This window comes from Balearica regulorum, chromosome 1, assembly GCF_011004875.1.
Source record: "Balearica regulorum gibbericeps isolate bBalReg1 chromosome 1, bBalReg1.pri, whole genome shotgun sequence".
Lineage (NCBI taxonomy): Eukaryota > Metazoa > Chordata > Aves > Gruiformes > Gruidae > Balearica > Balearica regulorum.
Genome location: NC_046184.1, coordinates 67,682,508 through 67,703,891, shown reverse-complemented (window position 1 = coordinate 67,703,891; position 21,384 = coordinate 67,682,508). Strand labels below are relative to the sequence as shown.

General features: G+C 50.4%; 1 protein-coding gene across 1 annotated transcript in view; it reads right to left on the bottom strand.

The window, feature by feature from the left end:
• Positions 1-21,384, bottom strand: part of B4GALNT3 (beta-1,4-N-acetyl-galactosaminyltransferase 3) — a 72,269-nt gene that overhangs the window by 8,069 nt on the left and 42,816 nt on the right. Inside the window, exons 2-12 of the mRNA XM_075756576.1 lie at positions 14,848-14,951; positions 14,207-14,284; positions 6,977-7,072; positions 6,731-6,821; positions 5,728-5,828; positions 5,302-5,369; positions 4,669-4,747; positions 4,190-4,256; positions 2,258-2,401; positions 1,718-1,827; positions 703-803 (exon numbers count right to left, since the gene is read on the bottom strand). Coding sequence (XP_075612691.1) covers positions 703-803; positions 1,718-1,827; positions 2,258-2,401; positions 4,190-4,256; positions 4,669-4,747; positions 5,302-5,369; positions 5,728-5,828; positions 6,731-6,821; positions 6,977-7,072; positions 14,207-14,284; positions 14,848-14,951 — 1,039 coding nt within the window. The remainder of the gene's footprint in view (positions 1-702; positions 804-1,717; positions 1,828-2,257; positions 2,402-4,189; positions 4,257-4,668; positions 4,748-5,301; positions 5,370-5,727; positions 5,829-6,730; positions 6,822-6,976; positions 7,073-14,206; positions 14,285-14,847; positions 14,952-21,384) is intronic.

Sequence of the window (21,384 nt, the reverse complement as noted above, 5' to 3'; positions counted from 1 at the left end):
GCCCATGGCAGCCACCTTCTCCATCGTTCACTATGAACTCCAGTCCCACGAGTTCCCTCCCAAACCTACAATATGATCTGTTGTTTCAGCCCTCGAAATAGTCCTGTAGGGAGGAAGAAGATCCTGAGCACAGGGAGGTCACCATCAGTTATCTCACCGGAAAAGTGACTCTCCTTATGCTACAAAAAAGTTCTCCTGAACAGAGGAGAGTCCTCACGCAAGGTGTCTGCCTGTTGCAGGGGGGGAGCATGCGAGTGGCGGTTCCCTTGCAGGGCCACCACTGGGAGCTGGACTTCAGTGAAGATTAACGACATGCATTTCTTCCCCCAGAGAGATGCCTGGTGATGAGTGTGGTTTGGCTATCGTGGCGACAGCCATCAGGAGGCTCCAGCTGCTGGCAGGCAAAGTTTGCTAGAAATACACTCCCTGATGTAGTGGAACAAACGTGCTCTGACCCAGCTAGTGGGTTAATAGAGCAAGAAAAGCAGCAGCAGTTTCCCCTTGAGACCTGAACATATTTTCTTTTAGAGGGAGCATAAGTTATTGAAAGAAACTATAAAGGCTTAAATGTTTTGCAAGTCTTAGGGGATCTTTAAGAATTAAGAGAGTTCTACAGAAGTGAGTATGCAATTCCACCCCAATTCCAGCCTGCAAACCACCTCCTCCCTCCCTGCTAGTAAACTCACATTTGCAGCATCCTACCTTTCCAAGTAATAAGGGTTTTCCTGATAGAAGCATTTGTTATCTTTCTCCATGTGGCTCAGGCGGCTGTAATCATTTGGGTAAACAAAGGATAAGTGAACCTGGGAAGAAGGGAGGAAAATAAAGTAAACCCCTCAATAAATGCCAGATATCAGTCACAAGGTGACCCAGACACAGTTATGAGGTGACCACCCCTTTTGAGAGGGAGCAGGGGTTGCTCAATATTTGCCTCTCCAAGGCACCATGTAGCAGGCTGTGAGAACAGAAAACAGCAGGAAGCCTGCTGGGATGTGTGCAGGGGTGTGCCTTTTTATCTCTCTCTCAGCATCTGTCTGTCCACCTCCGTAACTGTTTATGTCCTATAACAGAGAAAGAACCGGCTGGGAGAGAGGTGGGCAAGTCCTCCTGAAGAGATGCAGGGGATCACAGGAGCCCAGAAAGCCTGTGGAGAGACCCCCGGGCAAGGCTGAGGGAGCTGGGACCACCCAGGATGTGAGTCCCTTGGGGAGTGTAGGCTTGCACTGGCATCCAGGAAGGGCAAACCATGCTGGTGACCTGATCCTGGCAGATCTGAGAGGCTGCTCTGCTCTGAAGGGGATTAATCCCTGCTATGTTGCATGTCCCACAAAGGTGAGCTCCTCCTCAAGACCTGTTTTAAGTCTGTCAGGGGCCTTAATCCATGCAGACTACAGTTCACGCCACGGAGAATAAAATCCTTGGCTATTATGAGGCTCGGTGTGAAGGCAAGCTCAGCACTTTGGCTTGAGGTTTGAGGGGCTCTGTAAGACACGCACACACTTGTACCCCAGTGAGAGCTGTGAGCAGTGCGTAGCACCCATCTCCCTTCTCTTGGTGTTGCCCTTTGGCATGTACTGAGATGCTCAGACCTGAACAGTAGATGGTCAAATTTGCCCAGGAGCTTCAGATTGGTGGAGAGGCCCCGTGATTAATGGGATCTCCTGCCTTCCTCCTTGTGTTCTCCTGGACAAGTACTCACTCAAAGAATAAAACTTACAAATTGGAGTCCCTGGTAGCGCTGCAGAGGAAATCCATTCACCAGGTAGCTGGGCTTGTAGGAGCAGTCTGGCAAGGCTCGGCGTACACGAGACTTGCTGAGCAGAGGCACTGAGAAGAAGAAACACGTAGCCAAGCATTGCTGGATGAATCCTGCTGCAACCAATGCATCAGCTTGCTTACTTCTGTGCCTTGTTTCTATTTATCTATGTGAAATACTAACAGATACATAAAACAACCTACCTTGCACAGCTCATCTCTTTACATTGTTCTATGGCACTTACACTAAAATATTAGGCCCAGGGACATCGTGTGAGCTGGACATCAAGAAAGAGGAGCTGGGTTTAGTCTGTGCTTTGTCTCCTACAGCGACTGATATTGTGTGCTGCCCCCCCCCCCCCCCGCCGCCCCTTCTGCACCAATGAGAAAAAAAGTGTGGCCTTTGATAACCATGGCATAGGAGGACAATCTTTCTCAGCTGTGCTACTGCACGTGCTGTGACAGGCTGCAGCTACCTCCTCAACTGCTTTGCAAGTCTTACCTTTGTAAAGAGTGTCCCGGGGGTCAGGCTTCAACATGTCAGCCGGGTGTGCCTTGCTGCCTGCGCTGTCAGCAGGACGGCTCGTGTGACTGGCCAATGTCTGCGGGATATGCCCAACCTCATCCATCTTTAAAAGCGTCTCGTCTAGAAACCAGAGAGAGAACGGAAGCAGGAGGAAGGGCTGATCTGTCCCTTGTCTCAAAGAGCGTCCTTCCCCAGTGTCAGCCCTTTCTAAATGGCATTGCATGCACGGCACTAACGCTGTCTCTGGCATCAGCACCATGCCTAAATGGTGCTGATCAGGAGCTTCACTGCAAAGACACCATGGGAAGGAAAGGCTTTGACTCAGAAAGCTGGAAATACAGAAGCTGTGGGGTAAGAACATGGCTATCACTGAAAGCAAACACACAGAGTGATGAGTAACGGAGGAAAATGACCTCTTGCCTCGGATACACCAGCAGTAGTGTGCTGAAGAAGCCCCGCGCTGGCAGGAATTACTGGACACTTCTGAATTATTAGCATTAAATTTCTTTTAAAAGGAGACAGAAAAGATGAATGGGAGGAGAAACCTGAGGAGCAGAGCTTTCTCCTGTGCTGGAAAAGGAGCAGGACCCTGGGGCAAGGCCTTCAGCAGCCAAGGAAGATGGTGCTCCAGCAGGGGAATGGAGACCCACAGCAAGCCAGGAGCAATGGGAAGCTTAAACTGAAGACTGGGTATTGGTTAAGTTTTCTCTTGGGTATTGCTTTCAGAGGATTTCATGTCTCCAGGGTTTTACTCTGAGGTAAGGGGAACTGAATCAATACCCAGGAGGGAAAGACAACATGCTGCCAAGAGCACTGGGGTTCGTGTCAGTAACTTTTGGGTATTGAACAACATGGGAACCCAGAAGGAATGGGATAACGATACAGCCAAAGGTTCATATGAAAGAAGGAAACACTGTATGGGCAGAAGGTGCCAGTTAAAGATAAGACTGCAGCACTGTGCCCAACCACAAAGGGATCTTCTGGGTTGTGAGTCTTCCCTATAACAGGGAAATATTAAGAAGAAAAAAGCAGAAGGAAAAAGGATGGGGACAGAAAACCTAAGTGAAAGCCTAGTCTTGGCCAAATGGCCAGTTTCAGAAAATACAGCAGCAGGTTGCAATCCAAGACACAGCAAACATGTCTCAATTACATCAGGGAGTCTTCCGTGGTCAAAAGTGTTGGCATGGAAAAAAGCCCAGAGATGTTGGAAGGCAAGAGTGGTAGATACAGAAAGGGGGAATGCTGGCAGAGGAAAGCGATGCTGACAAAGCTAATTAAAGGTAAACAGGACTAAGGAGCTCCTTAACTGATAAAGGCATCACTTGATGTGCTAAGAAGGATTCACAAAACAGAAGGGACCGGGCTGATGTGCTTGCTGCAACCCAGCAGCAACTTGAAGACACTTGAGGCTGACATAGAAGAAAGCAGCATCCCCCAATATCACTAGTGTATTCCATTGTGTCCAGCACCCAGAGTGAAATCTCCTGGAAGTGCTACAGCAGCCGCTTCCCCCTGGTCCAGCTGCCAGCACACCTGAAATGGCTCCCATGACATGGGACCTACGTTCCCCCTAGCTCTCTGCACAATGGGTGGGCAACCTCCATCCCATGTTACTCTCACACCTGGAACAGTTTCCCTCACCCTTGCAGACTGTTTTCTCTATCCTTCCTCACTGACTATAGATTTCCCTCAAATAATGTTCCAATCCTACTTCCAATTCTCCTGTATTTAATAATGAGTCACACTCTCATCCAGAGGTCTCTCTCCTGACCTGTCTCCACTTCTTTCTTGTAATGATCTGTACACATGGTGTTTGCCTGGCTAGACTATGATTCATGGTGAAACACCAATGATACGTTTAGGAAGAATGGGGAGGTACTCAGGGAAATCTGTGGTGAAGATACTTACTAGCAAAAAGGGAGAGGTATTGGGAGTCAATGACTTTGAACTTCGCTTCTGGGTCATTCAGTCTCCACTGGAACAGAGAAACACATTAAAACGATGCTTATGGAGTAAAGCAAGCCTGAACTACAAGAAAAGGCACAAGATGTTTTTTCACCAGATGGTCTCGCAGCTTCCTCCTTCTCCTTACTATGACCGAATTTACCTAGCAGCAAAAGACTGGGAATGAGCTGAGATCCCCCAGGACACATCCAAAGCAGGAAAGGACAAAGAGCTGCAACAGAGACCAGAGAGAGCAGAACTATCCCAAGCAAGCAAAGCGTCCTGACATGTGGCCAGGACTATCCCACATAGAAGTAGGTAAGGGCTCTGGAAGGGATTAGATGCATCTCATGCAAAGAGGAGCTGGGGCCTAGGAAAGGAGGGAAATCATTCCTGAGCTCTGCGGGAATGCATATACCGCATGGCCATTTGCACAGACTCACTGCTACTTCCACATGGTCTGTTCCTCTGTCATCCTGCTTGTGCAGCACCTCAAAATAGTACCTGCCTGCAGCTGACAACCTGTGAAGAACAACGTGTCTGTCACCAAGAGCATTAAGGAACATTTCTTAGCTTGTCAGCAGACAATGAGTGGAGAGCAACCGCACCCACAAAACAACCTAATTCTCAGGGTGAGCAGGGTTAGGACTGCCAAGAAAATCCAGATGCTGACAGCGAGATAGGTAGCTTCCCTTGTGCACCTGGAATGCTCCAGACCCTTCTCAGTTAATTCTGAATAACTCCCTTTCAGTCTTGCCTGCTGGGTTTTGGCCTCTGGGAAACCCGGCCAGTTCCAAGGCAGGAAGCTTGGGATACAGTTCATATAGAGGAGTCTGGATTTGCTGGTGGCTGCTTCCTCAAGGGAAGAAAAATTCAGTGTTGGATTCCTGCAGTAAATCAGCAAAGCAACTGGCACAGGTGTGGATGTGTCACTTCAGCTTTGGTGATACCCCAGAGTAATCCCTGTCTCTATATCGCTAAATCCTTCAGAACAAGCCTGGGTTCTTTTTCCTTGTCCTTGTGATTTCCTGGCCATGTGCAGAGGTGGCTAGGAGTGAGGGGCTCTGCTCACTCACCTCACCATCTTTGACTGTTGACTCTGAAATTTCCCAAACTCCCCTGGTGCAGTCCACTCCTTCCCTGTCTGTGAAGAGACAGAAAATACTCTAGTTAAAATGAGTTTCTTCCCAGTTACTGTACTGGAGCAATGGAGAGAGAAAATTGAGCTACTCCTCCTAGTAAGTTGTCTGTGAGATCCACAACCTGTAGACAGATTTAAGTCCCTAAATTATGAGCCTGGGGCTCTCAACACCAGTGCCAATATGTAACTGGCTTAAGGTATGTTGTGTAGCACCTGTCTGGCTTCTGTGGTGGTGGCAATGGTGTCTGTAGTTGGGCAGGAGAAGAAACTTGGCTAGTCCAGGGATGTATGTAAGACAGGAATGTCTCCATCCCCACAGAAACATTAAAGCCTTGATGGAGCCATGCAGCATGCACTGTACCTTGCCTACACTGGCCAGCAGCTGGAGACCAGAGGTCTTTTCATCTGGACTCAGCCAGAATTCAGCATTGTCATCCGCAGCAATGGCAAACTGAAACTCACCTGTCGAGAGATGGAAGGAGTAAGTAGGGCTCTGGGGTCAGGGCTTGTGCACAGAATGGATTCTGCTCCTCTAAAATGCTGTCTTCACCCTTTTTTCTGGTGAAACCATACCATCCCTTTTGATATTACCCTCCCCCACCTTTGAACCTCTCTGAATTCTCTAACTCTGCTCCGATTGAAAACAAAACATTACAAATGCAACTGGTTCACTATCCCTCCGGCATTGGCTTCACCTAACATCTACCCTGAAAAGCTAAGAAGTCCATGCAAAGCTTCCCTGCCTCCCCTTTTGTTTCCAGAGCAAATTTTTTGTGTGAGAAGCTGCATTTAGATGGAGGAACGTGCACGTGGAGGCAGGAAAGGAGACAGAGGTGCTTGAGCCTTGCTGTTCTGGCTGGGGTTACAGGGATGGCAGTCAAGAGCCAGGGGACCAGGAGACGTGAGTGAGTGCTAGCAGGCTGCTCCAGGCAGAAGCATGCAGCTGGTGAATACAGCTGTCAGCTGCTGTCAGATGGTATTCATGCACGTGGGGAGCAGCAGGAACGTAAATGATGTCATGTACAGTCCTGTGCATGTGAGGGAGGGAGGCAAGAAAAGCTCAGGGAGTGCTTGTGCCCACGTACACTCCACGGCGCTGTGCATTCACAACAGCACTGTTTTGAATCCAGCACTTCCCATTTGCTTTCTTCTGCGCTTTTCCTTTCCACCTTACAGGGGAGACAGATGTGTTTCACTCATGCCAAGGCCACGGCCAGTCACACGCAGCCAGCTGGGCCACCCATGTGAGGGATCTCATGTTGGCCCTGCTGGGGTGAGGGCACCAGTGGTTCAGCACCAGGAGGGGAGGGAGCAGCAGGGGAGAAGAGATGCGAGCAGTGGCACAGTATCCTCAGAGCCCTCACCATCAGTGAAAGGATGCAGGTAGCCAAATATCCGGAGACCGTAGTTGGTCCATTTTGGGGACACTGCCAGCTTCTTCAGTGTAGTTCGTGTCTGAAGTGGAAGAAGATAAAAATAACAGAGCAGGAGCAGGAGGACAGAGGAGATGATGGAGAGGGATGGGGACGGAATGCACAGGGAGCAGTGGTCATCCAGCTGGGAAGCAGAGCTGGGAAGCATGGGACAGAGGGTGTCAAGGTCTTACTCACGTGGGGGAAGAGGGGAAAGTGCAAGTTTTTCCTGAGCTGCTCAGTGGAGCTGCCGCACCAGTCCTCGAACACGTGCAGATTGGCCTGGCCCTGGAACTGGGAGTAGAAGCGAAACACCATGAATATCCGCGTCCCTCCCCTGCATCCCTCCCTGTCCTGCCAACCTTGACCATGGACCCCGGCACTGGACAGCTTGTGAGAGCAAAGTAAGATGCCGCTGCTGCGAGGGGCTGGTCTCCGGGAGACTTGGGTCCAGACCTCTGTGTCTCATCAGCTGAGGGTTTGGGGTTGGGCCAGGTGACACTCTGAACAGCACCAGGGAACTGTGATAATGCCTGGGACAGCTCAGTTAAGTGCCCGGGGTTCACTCCATTTTGTTCCATTGAGGAGATGTTTACCCAGAGGGCTGTGCTCTGAGGCCATGGTGTGGGACATGCACACGTGGCAGCAGCCCCCCACAATCCAGCAAAGAGAACATAGAGACTTAAGTCCTTCAGGAAGGCATTTTGGGCTTCCTCACCATTTCAGGGCTGTTTTCCTGACCTGAGGAAAAGGGGACACCCTACGGAGGGGAGATGGTAGATGCCCTTCTCAAAACACATCTGCAAGGTGAAGCTCATGGAGGATGGTGAGAATGGGCAGACAGAGGCTCTGCAGGCTGGGGAGCAGCAGCGCAGCTGAGTCATTGGGCAGTGTGGCCTCTGCATGCCCGCAGAGACACAGAAACGCTGGGGGGAGTGGGGGTCCCCTCCGGGACAGCGTAGGAGGGTATGCAGCGTGGTTACAGGTGGCTGTCCCCACTACCCAGCCGGCCCCACCAGGAGAGGCTGTGGGTGCCCAACCTGGAGCACAGCTTTGCTGGGAAAAGCTTGCTGGCCACTGTGGAATTTCAGCGATACGCTCCTCAAGCCATTCAGAAGGGAGGAGCTGGCTGCCCCCCACCAAAGTCCGAGCTCTCTGCCTGCAACCAGTGGAGCTGGATGCTGAAACGCTCCTCGGAGGATCGACATATAACAGCGGAGAATAAATAAGCTGGAGACTGTAGAAGCTACCTTAGATGGGGAAATGCTGAAGAAAGGAATAGGTTGCCTTGGGACCGGGGAGGTTTTGCCGTGGCTGTCTTGCCTATATAAGGGCTGTGTGAGCAGGGCTGGGGAAACCGCCTGAACAGCACCCAAATGTCTACAGATGGCAGCAAATTCTTAGTTTTGGCTGGGGAGTCTCTAGCAGGGTTGAAGCAGCACAGTGGCAGAGGACCCAACCCCTCTGTGCACTCCTGGCAGAGAAACTGCTTCATGGAGTTATTTTTCCCAGGATACCGGGTTGGGGTTTCGTTTTGCAATAAACCGTGGCTTGAAGGAAGGACACGGAGCTGACTTGGCCTGGCACCAGCTTATGCAGCAGTGCTCCTCGCGAGCTGTGCACTTTAGTCATGCACGTGAAAACCATGTCTGTGTGCCAGGCAAAACACATTCACAACCACTGCTGTTCTTGAGTGGTCTCTCGTCAGCCCTCTCTCACTGGTGTCCGCACTGCCAGGGCTTGACTGATGTCTGCAAGCCCATGCTGTCCCCCACTATTATCTCCTCTTCTTTCCTCCTCTGCTGACATCCCTCAGACTGGATTCTGCCCATCAGGCAAGAGAAAAAGCAGCGAGACAAAGTGGATGTAATTCCCCAGAGTGATGATGCACAAAATCAGAGAGGAACTACACAGAGGGCTCGGGGTGATGGATGCAGCCAAGAGAAACCTGGGACTCCGCAGGGACTTGTGATACAAATAAATCACTGCAAACATGACAAACACTGAACTGTACAAAATTGCTGGGCAGTCCCATGCCCCGTGGCCAAATCCAGGTTCACACCCAAGGGTCTTACACTATTTTTCTCAGCCAAATCAAAAAACAACAATTGCTGTTTCTTGTGGAACACGAAGTGAGGTGAACAGGCTAGGCTCCCACAGCGAGTCACTGCCAGAAACTGTGTCTTCTGCCAGTCAGGTTGCTGCTAGCCACGAGCAATGCTGGTTTTTCTTCTTAAAAAATGGTTTGCACACTGCAGATAGCAGGCTCAGATCTCTATCAAACATAGCACAACACTCCCACACTGTGGAGAGGCTGGTGCTGCAGTCCCCTCCTGGCAAAGACAGACCGTGGGGATGCTCCCAAGGCTTGGGACTGCAATGGAGCTGGGCTGGCTTTGGCAAGGGGTAGCCCAAACGCCAAAACAGATCTTTGTGAGGTAAGTCCCAGAAGAGCGGCTAGACTTGCTCAAATGTTTGCAGAAGAAACTTGGACCACTCTCACTCTAATACAATACTTCACTGCAGAGTTTGGCAGTATTAGGGAGAGGGCAGTGTACTAAAAAAATAAGGCAGACACCACTGTACTATGCGCTCCATCGGTGCTGTAAGAGATGGTCCCTGAGATTTCTAGCCTGACACCCTGTCTCCAAAGTCTTTACAAAGCCATCTGAGAGGAGATTCTGGCAGGAACTAAAGAGATCGCTTCGCTTTCCTGCATTCGCAGTTATTAGAAATAATTAACTGGTAAATAATAAGCATTTATTGCATGCAGTTTCAGAGTCTTTTCTAAAGCAACAGATTTTCTCCTGAGCTACAGCAGCCTAACTTACTCTCTGCTTCCTCTGAAAGGGAAAAGAAGAACATTATTGACAGATAAGTGCTGGCTGCTCAGAGCACTGCTCTGGGACTGAAAACTGAGCTAGGCTTTAATTTTAGGCCCCCAGGAGTCATCAGTGCAGCAGCTGTTTTGAAACCCTATCACCTCTGCCCCTCCAACTTAACTCATGGCTGCCCAATTCAGGCAGCTGACAAATTCCTCCGTTTGCTATTTGGGTCTCCTCTGCAACATGCAGTAAAAATCTCCTGCTTGGGGCTTTTGCAGAGTGCAGCAACAGATAAACGGCACCGTCATTCCCAATTCATGCACACAGCTCCTGAGAAATGTCAATGGAATTTCTAAAACATGGCTACTGAGTTTGACTTCCCATCTTGGAACTACCTGGCCCTGGTTTTCAAAGGGCTGGAAATTTAGGACCTGGTAAGCGACAAGTTAAGTTTCCCTTCTCCCTTTAAAAACATCTGCTTTGAAAATTTTGGATAGATTGATTTGACCAGAACCAGGAATAGAAGCCAAGAGTCTGGGCTTTCAATAGGAGCTGGTATTACATGGTCTGCACCTTCCCTTTTAGAGGGCTCCTCCGGGCCCTCAGCTTCCTCCCTGTCCCAACCCCACCTCCCAGTTGCTTATCTCCACCCTGCTGAAATAGTAGCATTGCAAGCACCCACGTCGGATCCAAAACGGGCACAGGTCGTGCACCAAGGGCACCGTCAGCACACGCACAAGAGCTGTTCTTCCCGAGGAGGTCTAGGCAGGCTGATACCCTCCTGTGCACGACACCACGGGCACAAAGCAACTGCGCTGCCTGGGGGAAGGGAGAGCTGAACCTTAACAAGTGCAGGGGGGCAAGAGCTGGGACATGCCCTTGCTTCTCCGCAGCTTCGGGAGTGTGGCTGGGCTCCGAGCCCCAGTGCTGACCCTTCCCGCTGATCGTGCTGAATTAATGTCTGCCTGCAGCCCTGGCTTTGTGTTAAGAGACTTTGGTATTTCCGCTTCCTTCTAGTGAGCAATTTTAGATTATCAGCCCTTCCTAGGAAAACAGACCGTAAAGGAGGATCAGGCACACAGAAAGCACAGACCTCTCTTCCTAGCCCAAATGCTATCATGTGGCACCACGTGCCCAGCGGCTCCCGGAGAGCAAGGAGCCCCAGGGAAGGAAGGCAAAGCAGCAGCAGAGGCTGAGGCAAGCAGCAAAGCTGGGAGGATTGCAGCAGCGGAGATATGACCTGCTGCACTGTATGTAACTGGTTCAGGGCGGAGAAGAACCGTCTTTCCTAATTTAATCCCAGGTGGCTGTGGCATCATGGAGGCAAATCAGCTGCGTAGCTGCGTGCAGCCCAGGGAATGCGCAGAGCCAGGAATGATAAACGGGGCACAGAGAGGGCCTGAGCCAGGGAAGAAAGGCGACATTGTGCTGCCAACTGGAAACTCCTGAGTTCATAAGACTCTTCTGTCTCCGCAGGGCAGCCGCGGCCCCTCCTCCTGCCTGGCCCAGCTCCCCTGACTGGGTGACATTCAGCAGCCAGCAGCTGGGCTTCGCTGCAAGCTCCGCGGTGCCGGGCACTTGTGGGAATCCATCAAGACAAGTTAGCAACAAAGCCCCCCTGTCCCATGAGCCCTGACAGGCACGAGCGAGCAAGCAAGGGACGTGGGCAGGGACAGAGCGAGCAGCAATAGCTTTGTCTTTTAGTCCTCTAAGGAACAGATGCTTCCTCTTAGGGCAGGTTTGGTAGCAGGAGGACGCCCTAGCACAACACCACCCTGGTTTCATGCAGCACCTATGCATCTATACAGGCACTGCCTGCAAGGGGCCATGCCCCTGGACATCCCTCACACCTCCTTCCTCAGAACGAAGTCCTGAGTCTGCGCAGACATGAAGGGGTAGGCGCACATTTTAAATGCCCCCCCAGTGCTGCCCAGACCTTTCTCCGCTCAGAGCTGAACAGAGGCTTTTGCAGAGGTAAATGAGAACAATCAGGCTAACCAGGCCCATTTCTGAAAATCCTTCCCCCACACCTACAGCAGTGCCAAATGGTGACGCTCATGGTCCCACAGCACAGGTTTACCCTCATGATAGCCAGGCACCTTTCCGAATTAATGAAACAAAACACCCCACATCTCTCCAGCCTGAGGAGGCAGTGGGTGTTGCTAGGAGCTGGAAGACTTTGCTCTGGTGCCTGGAAGGGACAGTGAGGGTAGGGAACACATGCACGGGCACCCTGAGGAACCCAGGGGTGAGGCTGAACCCTGCTTTCCCCCATACACGGGGTATAACTTCATTAGAGGTTTCCTACACACACACACTTTCCCACAATATTATCCAAGGCTGAAGACTTAAACTGCCAATTTGATCTGAAACTGAAAGAGGAAAATTGAAACCTGCCCCTTTTTGGCCATGCTGGCTGCCAGCTCACCCTGCAACCATGTTAATTATTTATGTTTGTGAGGAATATACCTCTCTATTCAAACAAAGCCCAGCTCCCCGACCTGTGGGAGGCAACCTGCCACCCCTCACCCCAGGAATCAGGCTGCAATTAAGTTCTTAGAGATGCTGTGGGGAGGGCACAATGGGATCATAGACCCTGGGTAATTAATTTGGGCAGTTACAGAAAAACTTAATCCCCAGGTCAGGATAAATTTCAGCTGCTGGTTTAGAGGACAGCAAGCAGCTCTATACAGAGCTGTGCCTGTGGATACCTCTCAATCTCCTGTAGCTGGTGACTGCTGGCCTGTGCTTGCAGTCAGGGTGGCTCTGCTGACCCTCTGTGTACAGGGCAGCAAGGGCAGGAAATTTTGCCTTATAGAGACAAAGAAAAACCTGGTGAAGGAGGCGGGTGCTTCACAGGAGCAGCAGTAGAAAGCAGGGCTGATGGGGGAGAACAGCAGGGTGTGTGAGTGAGTGGGGCAAGGCCACCCAAACCAGCTCCCTAGTCTGTTATCTGTACGTCCCGGGACTCAAAGTCTTCTCATGGCACATCTGCTGCACAACACCCGACACAGGACATGGCTGGGGACTCGGGCACCCTCATACTCCCCACACAGCTGGTCTGACCTGCTACCTGGCAGAGCTTTCCTCCCCAACAGGGAGCAGTGCAGAACAAGGCTGGAGGCACACAGCACCTTTCCAGGCATGGGGCCATCCTGCACAGCACACCTCAAGTCCTACCCCTTCCCCTTGGCCAGAACACCTCTCCGCTCACTCCCCCCTTGGCAGCACCACACTGGGGCGGCAGGTTTTCAGGCTGGTGGGTGCCCTGCCCAGCGTGATGGCATGCAAGGGCGTGAAGTCATCCCACCAGCAACACAGAGGGCTTTGCAGATCGGCCCTGTGCTAAACACATACCTTCACCCAAGCCACAGCACGTACCCCACCAGCTGCATTTCTAACCCAGTAAAGGCTCATTGCACACCACAGCCTGCAGGTTTCAAGACTAACACGCTTTTGAGAAATCACCAGGGAGGGAATCAGAGACATTGGGCAAAGCCTCAGAGAAGCTGGGGGATACCACGCAGAGCCCGTATTGCCCGGTGCTGTGGGAGAGGGGAGCAGTAAATGCTCCGTGTCATCTCTGTGCACAGCAGCAGTCCTGGCCCTGACATCCCACTGGTTCATCACCAGCAGCTGCTCATCCGGGAGGCAGCCCTGCCAGCAAGCTGCCTGCAAGGCCCCACGGCCGGAGGAGCCCCCAGGCTCCAGCTGGGACGTGCACTCACCAGAGCCAATGCAGCAGAACAGATCAATGGTCTGGTCTGGTTCTGGGCACTGGAGGGTGACTGGTGCTGGCTGCTCCCAGGAAAGGTTTAGCTCATGCTGCAGGGACCTAAAATGCTCAGTTCGATGGCTGGAGGGAGGCACTTTCCCTCATTTCGTGCCCCGAGCACAGGGAGAGCAGCCTGCTTCCTCCCCAGGGGAGCCACAGAGGCCCCTCTAATTTGTGCAGGTCTCTAATCACCTTGAGGAATTTAGTGAGCTGACTCCATTAGCTAAATGCCCCCTGGCTGGTGTCCCTCATTATCAGCAGGCTGCATTGCTCCCTTATCTGAAGAGGAATGGTGAGATAAGGGAACACGGGAGGAAAGAGTAAATGAGGCATGAAGGAAACAAAGGGAATGTTTACCCCAGTCTTCAAGGGTCACCAGAGAAGGTCTCTGTTCATCAGAAGTGTCAGTGAAGTGGAGAAATCTCTAGTATGACACACAGGGGTTGGACAGCAAACAAATACCAGAGCAAGAGCAGAGCCTGATACTTTTGCGTGCCACAGTTGCGTATTTGCTTGTTGAATGCTTGGCCCTACACACTCCCAGCCCTGAATGGAAGGTAGCGGGCTGCCTGCTCTCAGGGAATTGTGGGTGGGTGCTTGGTGTCTTGACGGCTGGTGGAGACACCAAATTATCAGGAATCTGGATAGTCCTGTCTTTCCAGATGATTACTCAGGTCTGTAAGTGTCATTAAGCCAGGAGGAGGTGATAGGGAATGGACTTCTAGTGAAGCAAATGAATTTCCAGGCAGAGGTCCCTGCCTTCCATTCTCGCTGCACAGGTCTCTAGCTACAGCTCTGTCATGCAAAACGATGGAGAAAGACACCCACCTCTGGCATCCATGGGACACGGTTGTCCACAGCTGCATAATTCGATTTATTCCTGCCACCTCTTTCCAGCTCTTGGTTCTGAAATACAAGTAGAGGAAAGTCAAAATAACCTGATAAATGACCTGGCACTGACACCTGCACAAGAGGGCTCAAATCTGGTCACAAGGGCATGTGAAAAAAAAAGCAAGTTCCCAAGCTCCCTTTCCAAAGGACAGGCCAGCTATCATGGCGATAGTGGGGTGAAAATGTTCCCTGGGTTTTTTGACACCAAATTTCCATTTTAAGCTACTGAGGGGAAAGGACACCAGCCCAGCACTTTATAACCATTTTCTACTACAGAGTTAAAACTTAGGTCATTCTCCCTTTTTTTTTTTCCCCAGCTGCTTCCATCTTGCTCAGTGCTACCTTCCTGTGCCACATACCTAGCCAGTTTCAGCCCACCGCTGCGGCTTAGCACATCTAAAATAACTTAAATGACTACAGTGGAGTCATTGTACATTCACATTGCTGTGAGTCAGCTCAGACTTTGCCCTGTGGCATGCTCACTTTCCTGCGAGAAGAGAGAGCTATCTCTTGGGGCCAGCATCAGACAGGAAGGTCTGCCCTTTTAAATGCTCAGAAGACATGCCGAGCCTCCTCACCTGGTGTCCCAGCTTCTGTGGATAATAAAACTGAAGGCTTGGGTCCCCACCCGGGACATTTGTGTCTGCCAGAGCCTTAGCCAGCTCCCTCCAGCTTTCGTATCCTACGCAGAGGAAACAGAAAGAGATGTCAGAGTACAGGCTAAAAAAAAAAAAAAAAAAAAAAGCCGCAGCAGTTACTAGAATAAACTGGTCCTTTACAAGACTGAGAGACCTCTAACACTCTGGAACGGTCCAGCAGAGACCAGGAGTTGTTTACATTCCTCAGAGCTGGCAGACTGAGATGGAAAGAGGAATTGCCTTTGTCTTCCTTAAAAGCTCTTCCCACCTTATTAATTTGTTGTATTAAAGATTCATCATAGTTCTAAAATACACGTCAGAGATTTCATTAATCACCACAGGACTGGGAACCTCTTTGTAGAGCCCTCAGATAATCCTATTGGTCAAACTAAAGAACATTTTTTTTTTTTTTTAAACTAGAAATCCCAAAGAAAAATAAGACAATAACCAGATTACTAATTAGTTTAACCATGAAAAGAATATTATTCTGAATATATACCTATTTGCACAATAAAAGCTTTCAATCTTCTTTTCTTGAAGGAAATGATGGCAAAGAATGCACCTGATGTGACATTCAGCTGTAATGCCTAAAATATTAGCAGTGATGCAGTTAAGGACGTCGCTAGTTAAATGAAGTCAGCTTCCAGGTTCAAAGCAACTTCATTTGATGCCCTCTCCCCTCCCAGTCTGCTTGATCCAGGAGCCAGGATCAATTTTGGTTTCCTTCTACAACTCCATTGACCTCCTGGGCCTAGGAGGGACAAAGATGAGCAGATGCAGCATAACCTCGTAGCTCTCTGTAACCACCGTCCGTATCGCTAATGAGACATTGCTGATGAGCAGAGCTCACATCTCCCAGCAGTGTTACAGTGGCTCACACCATGTGGTTTTCAGATCTGCTAAACACTTTGGCATTGAGTCAGCAACTAACCAACCTGCCAGCAGCTCAGCGCTGCGCCCGCACTGCACGATAGCTTAATTGTAAAGAGCGCAAGTGCCAAAATCTCCACAGGCACTTGCTTCTCCCAGGCTGGTGGCGGGCCAGCTCAATATCGACATAGCAGGGAGCGGAGCCAGGCTCTCTGCCCATTTTCTTTAAAAATGGAAATCATCCCCAAAGCTCTAGGAGGTCCGGAGAAGTTGGCTGCCTTGGTACATAAAGGGAACCATCCCGCCAGCTTCAAACCTGAGCACTGAGATGAATGGTCTGAGCCCTCTGCACTGCTCCTGCTGCCAGAAGTGGCAGGGACATGCTCTGAGGGGGGAGCACAGCCCGCTGCTGGGGAAACCTCCACTGTTTCGGAGCCAGCATACCCATATCTTCACCTTACGCACCCATCTGCACCCTGCCCACCCAATCCAGCAGCACAGGAGACTCACTGTGGCTTAAGTACGAGCATGCTCCATCAGTTTGTTTTGGAGGGGGCATTTATAAGCCACATGACTTAGATCCTAACTCCAAAACATCTCTGAGGTATGAAGAGACAGAGGCAAACCCAAAACCCCCCTCCCTGGCTGTGCTAAGCTCTTGGGCTGTTATTGCACCTACAAACACTGTAGGTTACAAAACTCTGTCTCTACTTGCTCCCGAATCTGGGTGCCTGCAGGGTCTGGCAGAGGTGAGGAGAAAGTGAAGATGTTGAAGCTGCCTCCTATGATGTGGTGAAAAAAGGGCACAATTAATGAAAAGAACGTGCAAAAAATGTGGAAAATGTGAAAGTAAGTAGTCAGAGATGCATCTGAGAGACAAGACTCAGAGGCAACTAGGGTGTCATGCTTCCCTGACATCACTGTTGGCTTAGAAGCCTGGGTTTCTGTCCTGGTTTCAGCTGAGAGGATTGATTTTTCTTCATAGTAGCTAGTGTGGGGATACGTTTTGGATTTGTGCTGGACACAGCATTGATAATATAGAGATGTTTTTGTTCTATGGACTTATTGTTGAGCAGTGTTTACACGGGGCCAAGGCCTTTTCTGCTTCTTGCACTGCCCTGCCAGCGGGATGGCTGGGGGTGGACAAGAAGTTGGGAGGAGACACAGACAGGACAGGTGACCCAAACTGACCAAAGGGGTATTCCATACTATATGACGTCATGCTCAGTTTATAAGGAGCTTGGGGGAAGAGAGAGGGGGGGCGGCGGCGTTCGGAGCAATGGCGTTTGTCTTCCCAAGTAACCGTTACGCGTGACGGAGCCCTGCTTTCCTGGAGATGGCTGAACACCTGCCTGCCCATGGGAAGTGGTGAATGAATTCCTTGCTTTGCTTTGCTTGTGCACGTGGCTTTTGCTTTACCTATTAAACTGTCTTTATCTCAACCCACGAGTTTTCTCACTTTAACTCTTCCAATTCTCTCCCCCATCCCGATGGGGGGGAGTGAACGAGCTGCTGCGTGGTACTCAGCTGCCAGCTGGGGTAAAACCACGACAGTCTTTTTGGCGCCCAACGTGGGGCTCGAAGGGTTCGAGATAATGACAGATTTGATCAGAATGTGCTAGATTGAATTTATAGCTGCTATTAGCTATTTAGTATTAGCTGTTTAGCTATTAATTGTCAGGCTCCTGTGCTTGCCATGGGGCTTGCTTGCCTTACTATCTATTAGAGTCTAGTGCTCGTTAGTGGCTGCTTTGTGCTTTCGCTGCTCGCTGTACTGCTGTACTTCTTATCATTTTACTGTGCTGTGCCTGGGAACATTTTGATAACAGCAATGGCGATGCGCCTGGGCTGGCAAGTGGCCAGGGCATCGCTGCTGTTTTTGTGCTGCTGTCCTGGACAGGCTGGAACTCCTGTGTGCACTCGAGTCGAAGGGACTGTGACTTGTGGATGATTCCACGTCGGAGCAGGACACCCCAAAGCGTCTGTGGCTGTGGTTGCATCTGTGCCGCAGCAGGTATATCTCGAAGTGTCTGGGGCCGTGGTTGCGTCTGTGCCGCAGCAGGTATATCTCGAAGTGTCTGGGGCCGTGGTTGCATCCATACTGCAGCAGGTATATCTCGAAGTGTCTGGGGCCGTGGTTGCGTCTGTGCCGCAGCAGGTATACCTCTGGAAGGACTGTGAGTCAAGGATAAGTCCATGCTGGAGAAGGTACACCTCGGAGCATCTGTGGCAAGGATAAGTCCATGCTACAGCAGGTACACCTTGGAGCATCAGTGGCTGTGCATGGGTCATGCTGGAACATTTCAAAGTGTGTGGCCATGGACGAGCCCATGATAGGGCAGGTTTATTTCTGAGAGGACTGAAGCGACTGTGACTGTGGGCAAGGCCACGCTGGAGCAAGTGTATCTATGAAGGCATTGTGGCTCATGGAGAAGGCCACGTTGGAACAGGTGCACCTCGAAGCGACTGTGGCTGTGGATAAGTCTATGCCACAGCAGGTGTACCCCTGGAGAAACTGTGGCTCATGGATAAGGCTCCGCTTGGAGCAGGTAGACCCCTAAGGGACTGCAGTCTGAGGATAAGTTCAAGCCGGAGCAGGGGCAAGGGGAGGTGTTCATTGCAATGGTAAACTTGATGGTCTGACTCGAAGGGACCAGGGGTGGAGATTGTAATGGAAATACCTTTAAATTGTTGTAACCCATGATTTGAGTTGCATGTTACAGGAATTACTGTAGCAGAAATCACCTGAACCAATGGAGAACAAGCCTTACTGGAGGCAGCGCAAGTGCAGCAGTGGGCCTGACCTGAGCTGGTTTTGGTGCGCAGTAACTCCACGTCAACCACCTCTCCTGTCCTGAGTGACCACCATGGTGGATGGAGCCCAAGGTTGTGGACCAAGTGAACCCAATGGACATTTTGCAGACATTTATGGACATTTTAAAAGGGTGGTCCACAGACTAAGGGAATGATATCAGCATATTATATCAAGGGATGAGAAGGGTGGTGGTGCTTAATGAGGATGTATTGAATTGTGTGGGACCTGAGCATGACGTAAATAGTATGGAATAAGGGGTGGATAATGTCCTGGTTTCAGCTGAGAGGATTGATTTTTCTTCATAGTAGCTAGTGTGGGGATACGTTTTGGATTTGTGCTGGACACAGCATTGATAATATAGAGATGTTTTTGTTCTATGGACTTATTGTTGAGCAGTGTTTACACGGGGCCAAGGCCTTTTCTGCTTCTTGCACTGCCCTGCCAGCGGGATGGCTGGGGGTGGACAAGAAGTTGGGAGGAGACACAGACAGGACAGGTGACCCAAACTGACCAAAGGGGTATTCCATACTATATGACGTCATGCTCAGTTTATAAGGAGCTTGGGGGAAGAGAGAGGGGGGGCGGCGGCGTTCGGAGCAATGGCGTTTGTCTTCCCAAGTAACCGTTACGCGTGACGGAGCCCTGCTTTCCTGGAGATGGCTGAACACCTGCCTGCCCATGGGAAGTGGTGAATGAATTCCTTGCTTTGCTTTGCTTGTGCACGTGGCTTTTGCTTTACCTATTAAACTGTCTTTATCTCAACCCACGAGTTTTCTCACTTTAACTCTTCCAATTCTCTCCCCCATCCCGATGGGGGGGAGTGAACGAGCTGCTGCGTGGTACTCAGCTGCCAGCTGGGGTAAAACCACGACAGTTTCATTCAGGCCCTGTTAGATGCTGAACTGCCACAAATTTCTGATCTAGGTCTTCCCACCCCCAGATTCTGATCTGAAGCTACAGGTTTGCGTCTATGACTAAAAGCGTCAACATCAATATTTATCTTGTACCAAAGACTTTTTCGTCAGACACTCTGGCTGAGTAATGTACTGATTAATGCAGCTAAGCGTATCTCGTGCTTCAGGGACTGACTGTCATGGGAAAGAAGGAGAAATTCCTTCACATAAAATAAAGTATAACTGGTGAGCTTCAACCTCTTTCAGAGGAACGGGACAAGAACCACTGTTTCTGAGTGTCCTGCAGCTGGGCACATGGCCCACTTGCAATGGCGAAATGGACTTTGTAGTTCGCATGAAACTCAGCACTCGCTGCTTCGAGGTCTCATTGTACTACTGGGAGAGGGAACAACACTTTTTTCAGAGGAGAGACCCAGAAGAGTGGGACTGGCTAAATTAGAGAGCAACCAAGTAAAACAGGAATAAAATAAATGCAGCAAAAGTTGGTTCACTCCTGGACATTAACCGAGGGAGGACACCAAAAGAAGCATTTTTTTCTTTTGTGAAAGAAAAAGATCATTTGGTTTCGTTGTTAAACTCGGGACTTCACTGCTCTGCGGAATAAGCTCAGGACGAAGTGTCAGGAACTCGCCTCTCCAGGGAAGAGGATGCTGGCCACTGCAGCCAGCCGCTCCACCGCGGCGACTCTGGAGCTCATCTGCACTTCGAATCCTGCACAGGGCTGGCACGGAGCCCGCCTCACAGCAAACACAGAAGCCCGACTGCACACAAGTGCCAATGGCTGACATTTCTCTGACCCTTGGAAAAGAGAGGAAAGTGGGGGTGATTCTCTGTGTTGTACAAATATTTACCTAACACTTACATCAGCCAAACAGGGAGGAGACAAAACAGTTAGGAAAAAATCTGGAGGTATTGATTTCCTTGTTGGGTAATTTGTACCTTGGCAGGCTAATTCCCCAACGTGGTAGGAAATGCTTTTCAGAAAATAATAGGATAAACGCTCCCCTCAGAGAAAGTTCTTGGCACTCCAGTTCCTACTCAAAAGATTGGATTTTCCCTGGGGATCTCCATGGGGCACCCTTGGAGAAGGGCCTGGCTTTGCCCATGCTTCCCTTGCTAGGAGGAGGGAGGGAGCTATAGAAAAGAGACATAGCTCCTCCAGCTTCCTGCAGCCAGGATACCTGCTGAGGCCAACTGCTGACCAAGGTTTTTTCCCCAGCACAAGCCACAGAATTCAAGACATCGCCTTGCGGGTATCCCTTCCTGCATGACAGCTGAGAGCAGAGCCCTGTGGCTACGACCACTTCTCTGTATCAAGAACACCAGAGTGTGGTGGTTCTACCACAGGTTCAGCCTGTCCTCGAGCTCTCCCCATGAGCACTGCTCAGCAGCCTAGCTGGCTGGAGCACTTTCTTAATGGCTATTTAAAGTCAACAAGAATACGCCTGGAAAAAAGCAGTAGGCAGGAACTAAAATACTTCAGCAAACACTTCAGTGTTACTAAGAGGGAATGCCAAAACTATTAGCTTTGATGGTTTTGCACCAGCCCCTCTACAAAACTGGTTCTGGTTAGGATGGGAAAAGACAAAAGAACTGTAAGGGCAGGAATCAAAGGCTTGGGAAGAGCCTGTTTCACAGCCAGGTAAATAGCTGAAGATTTTGGGCCAGGTTTTGTCACCATTAGCCTGTCAGACACACGTACCAGCCCCCTCCTGGCCTTTCTCTCTTCTGGGCATCACTTCCCAAAGCACATTGGTTTTTGGATTCCAAGGCTATTTTTTCACCCCAAACACCTCCAAGGAAGGCAACCCTGATGCAGGCACAGCTTGTGAGAAACAGCAGCCAGCCTTGCTGCCATGTACTCCCCCTCCTTGGCAT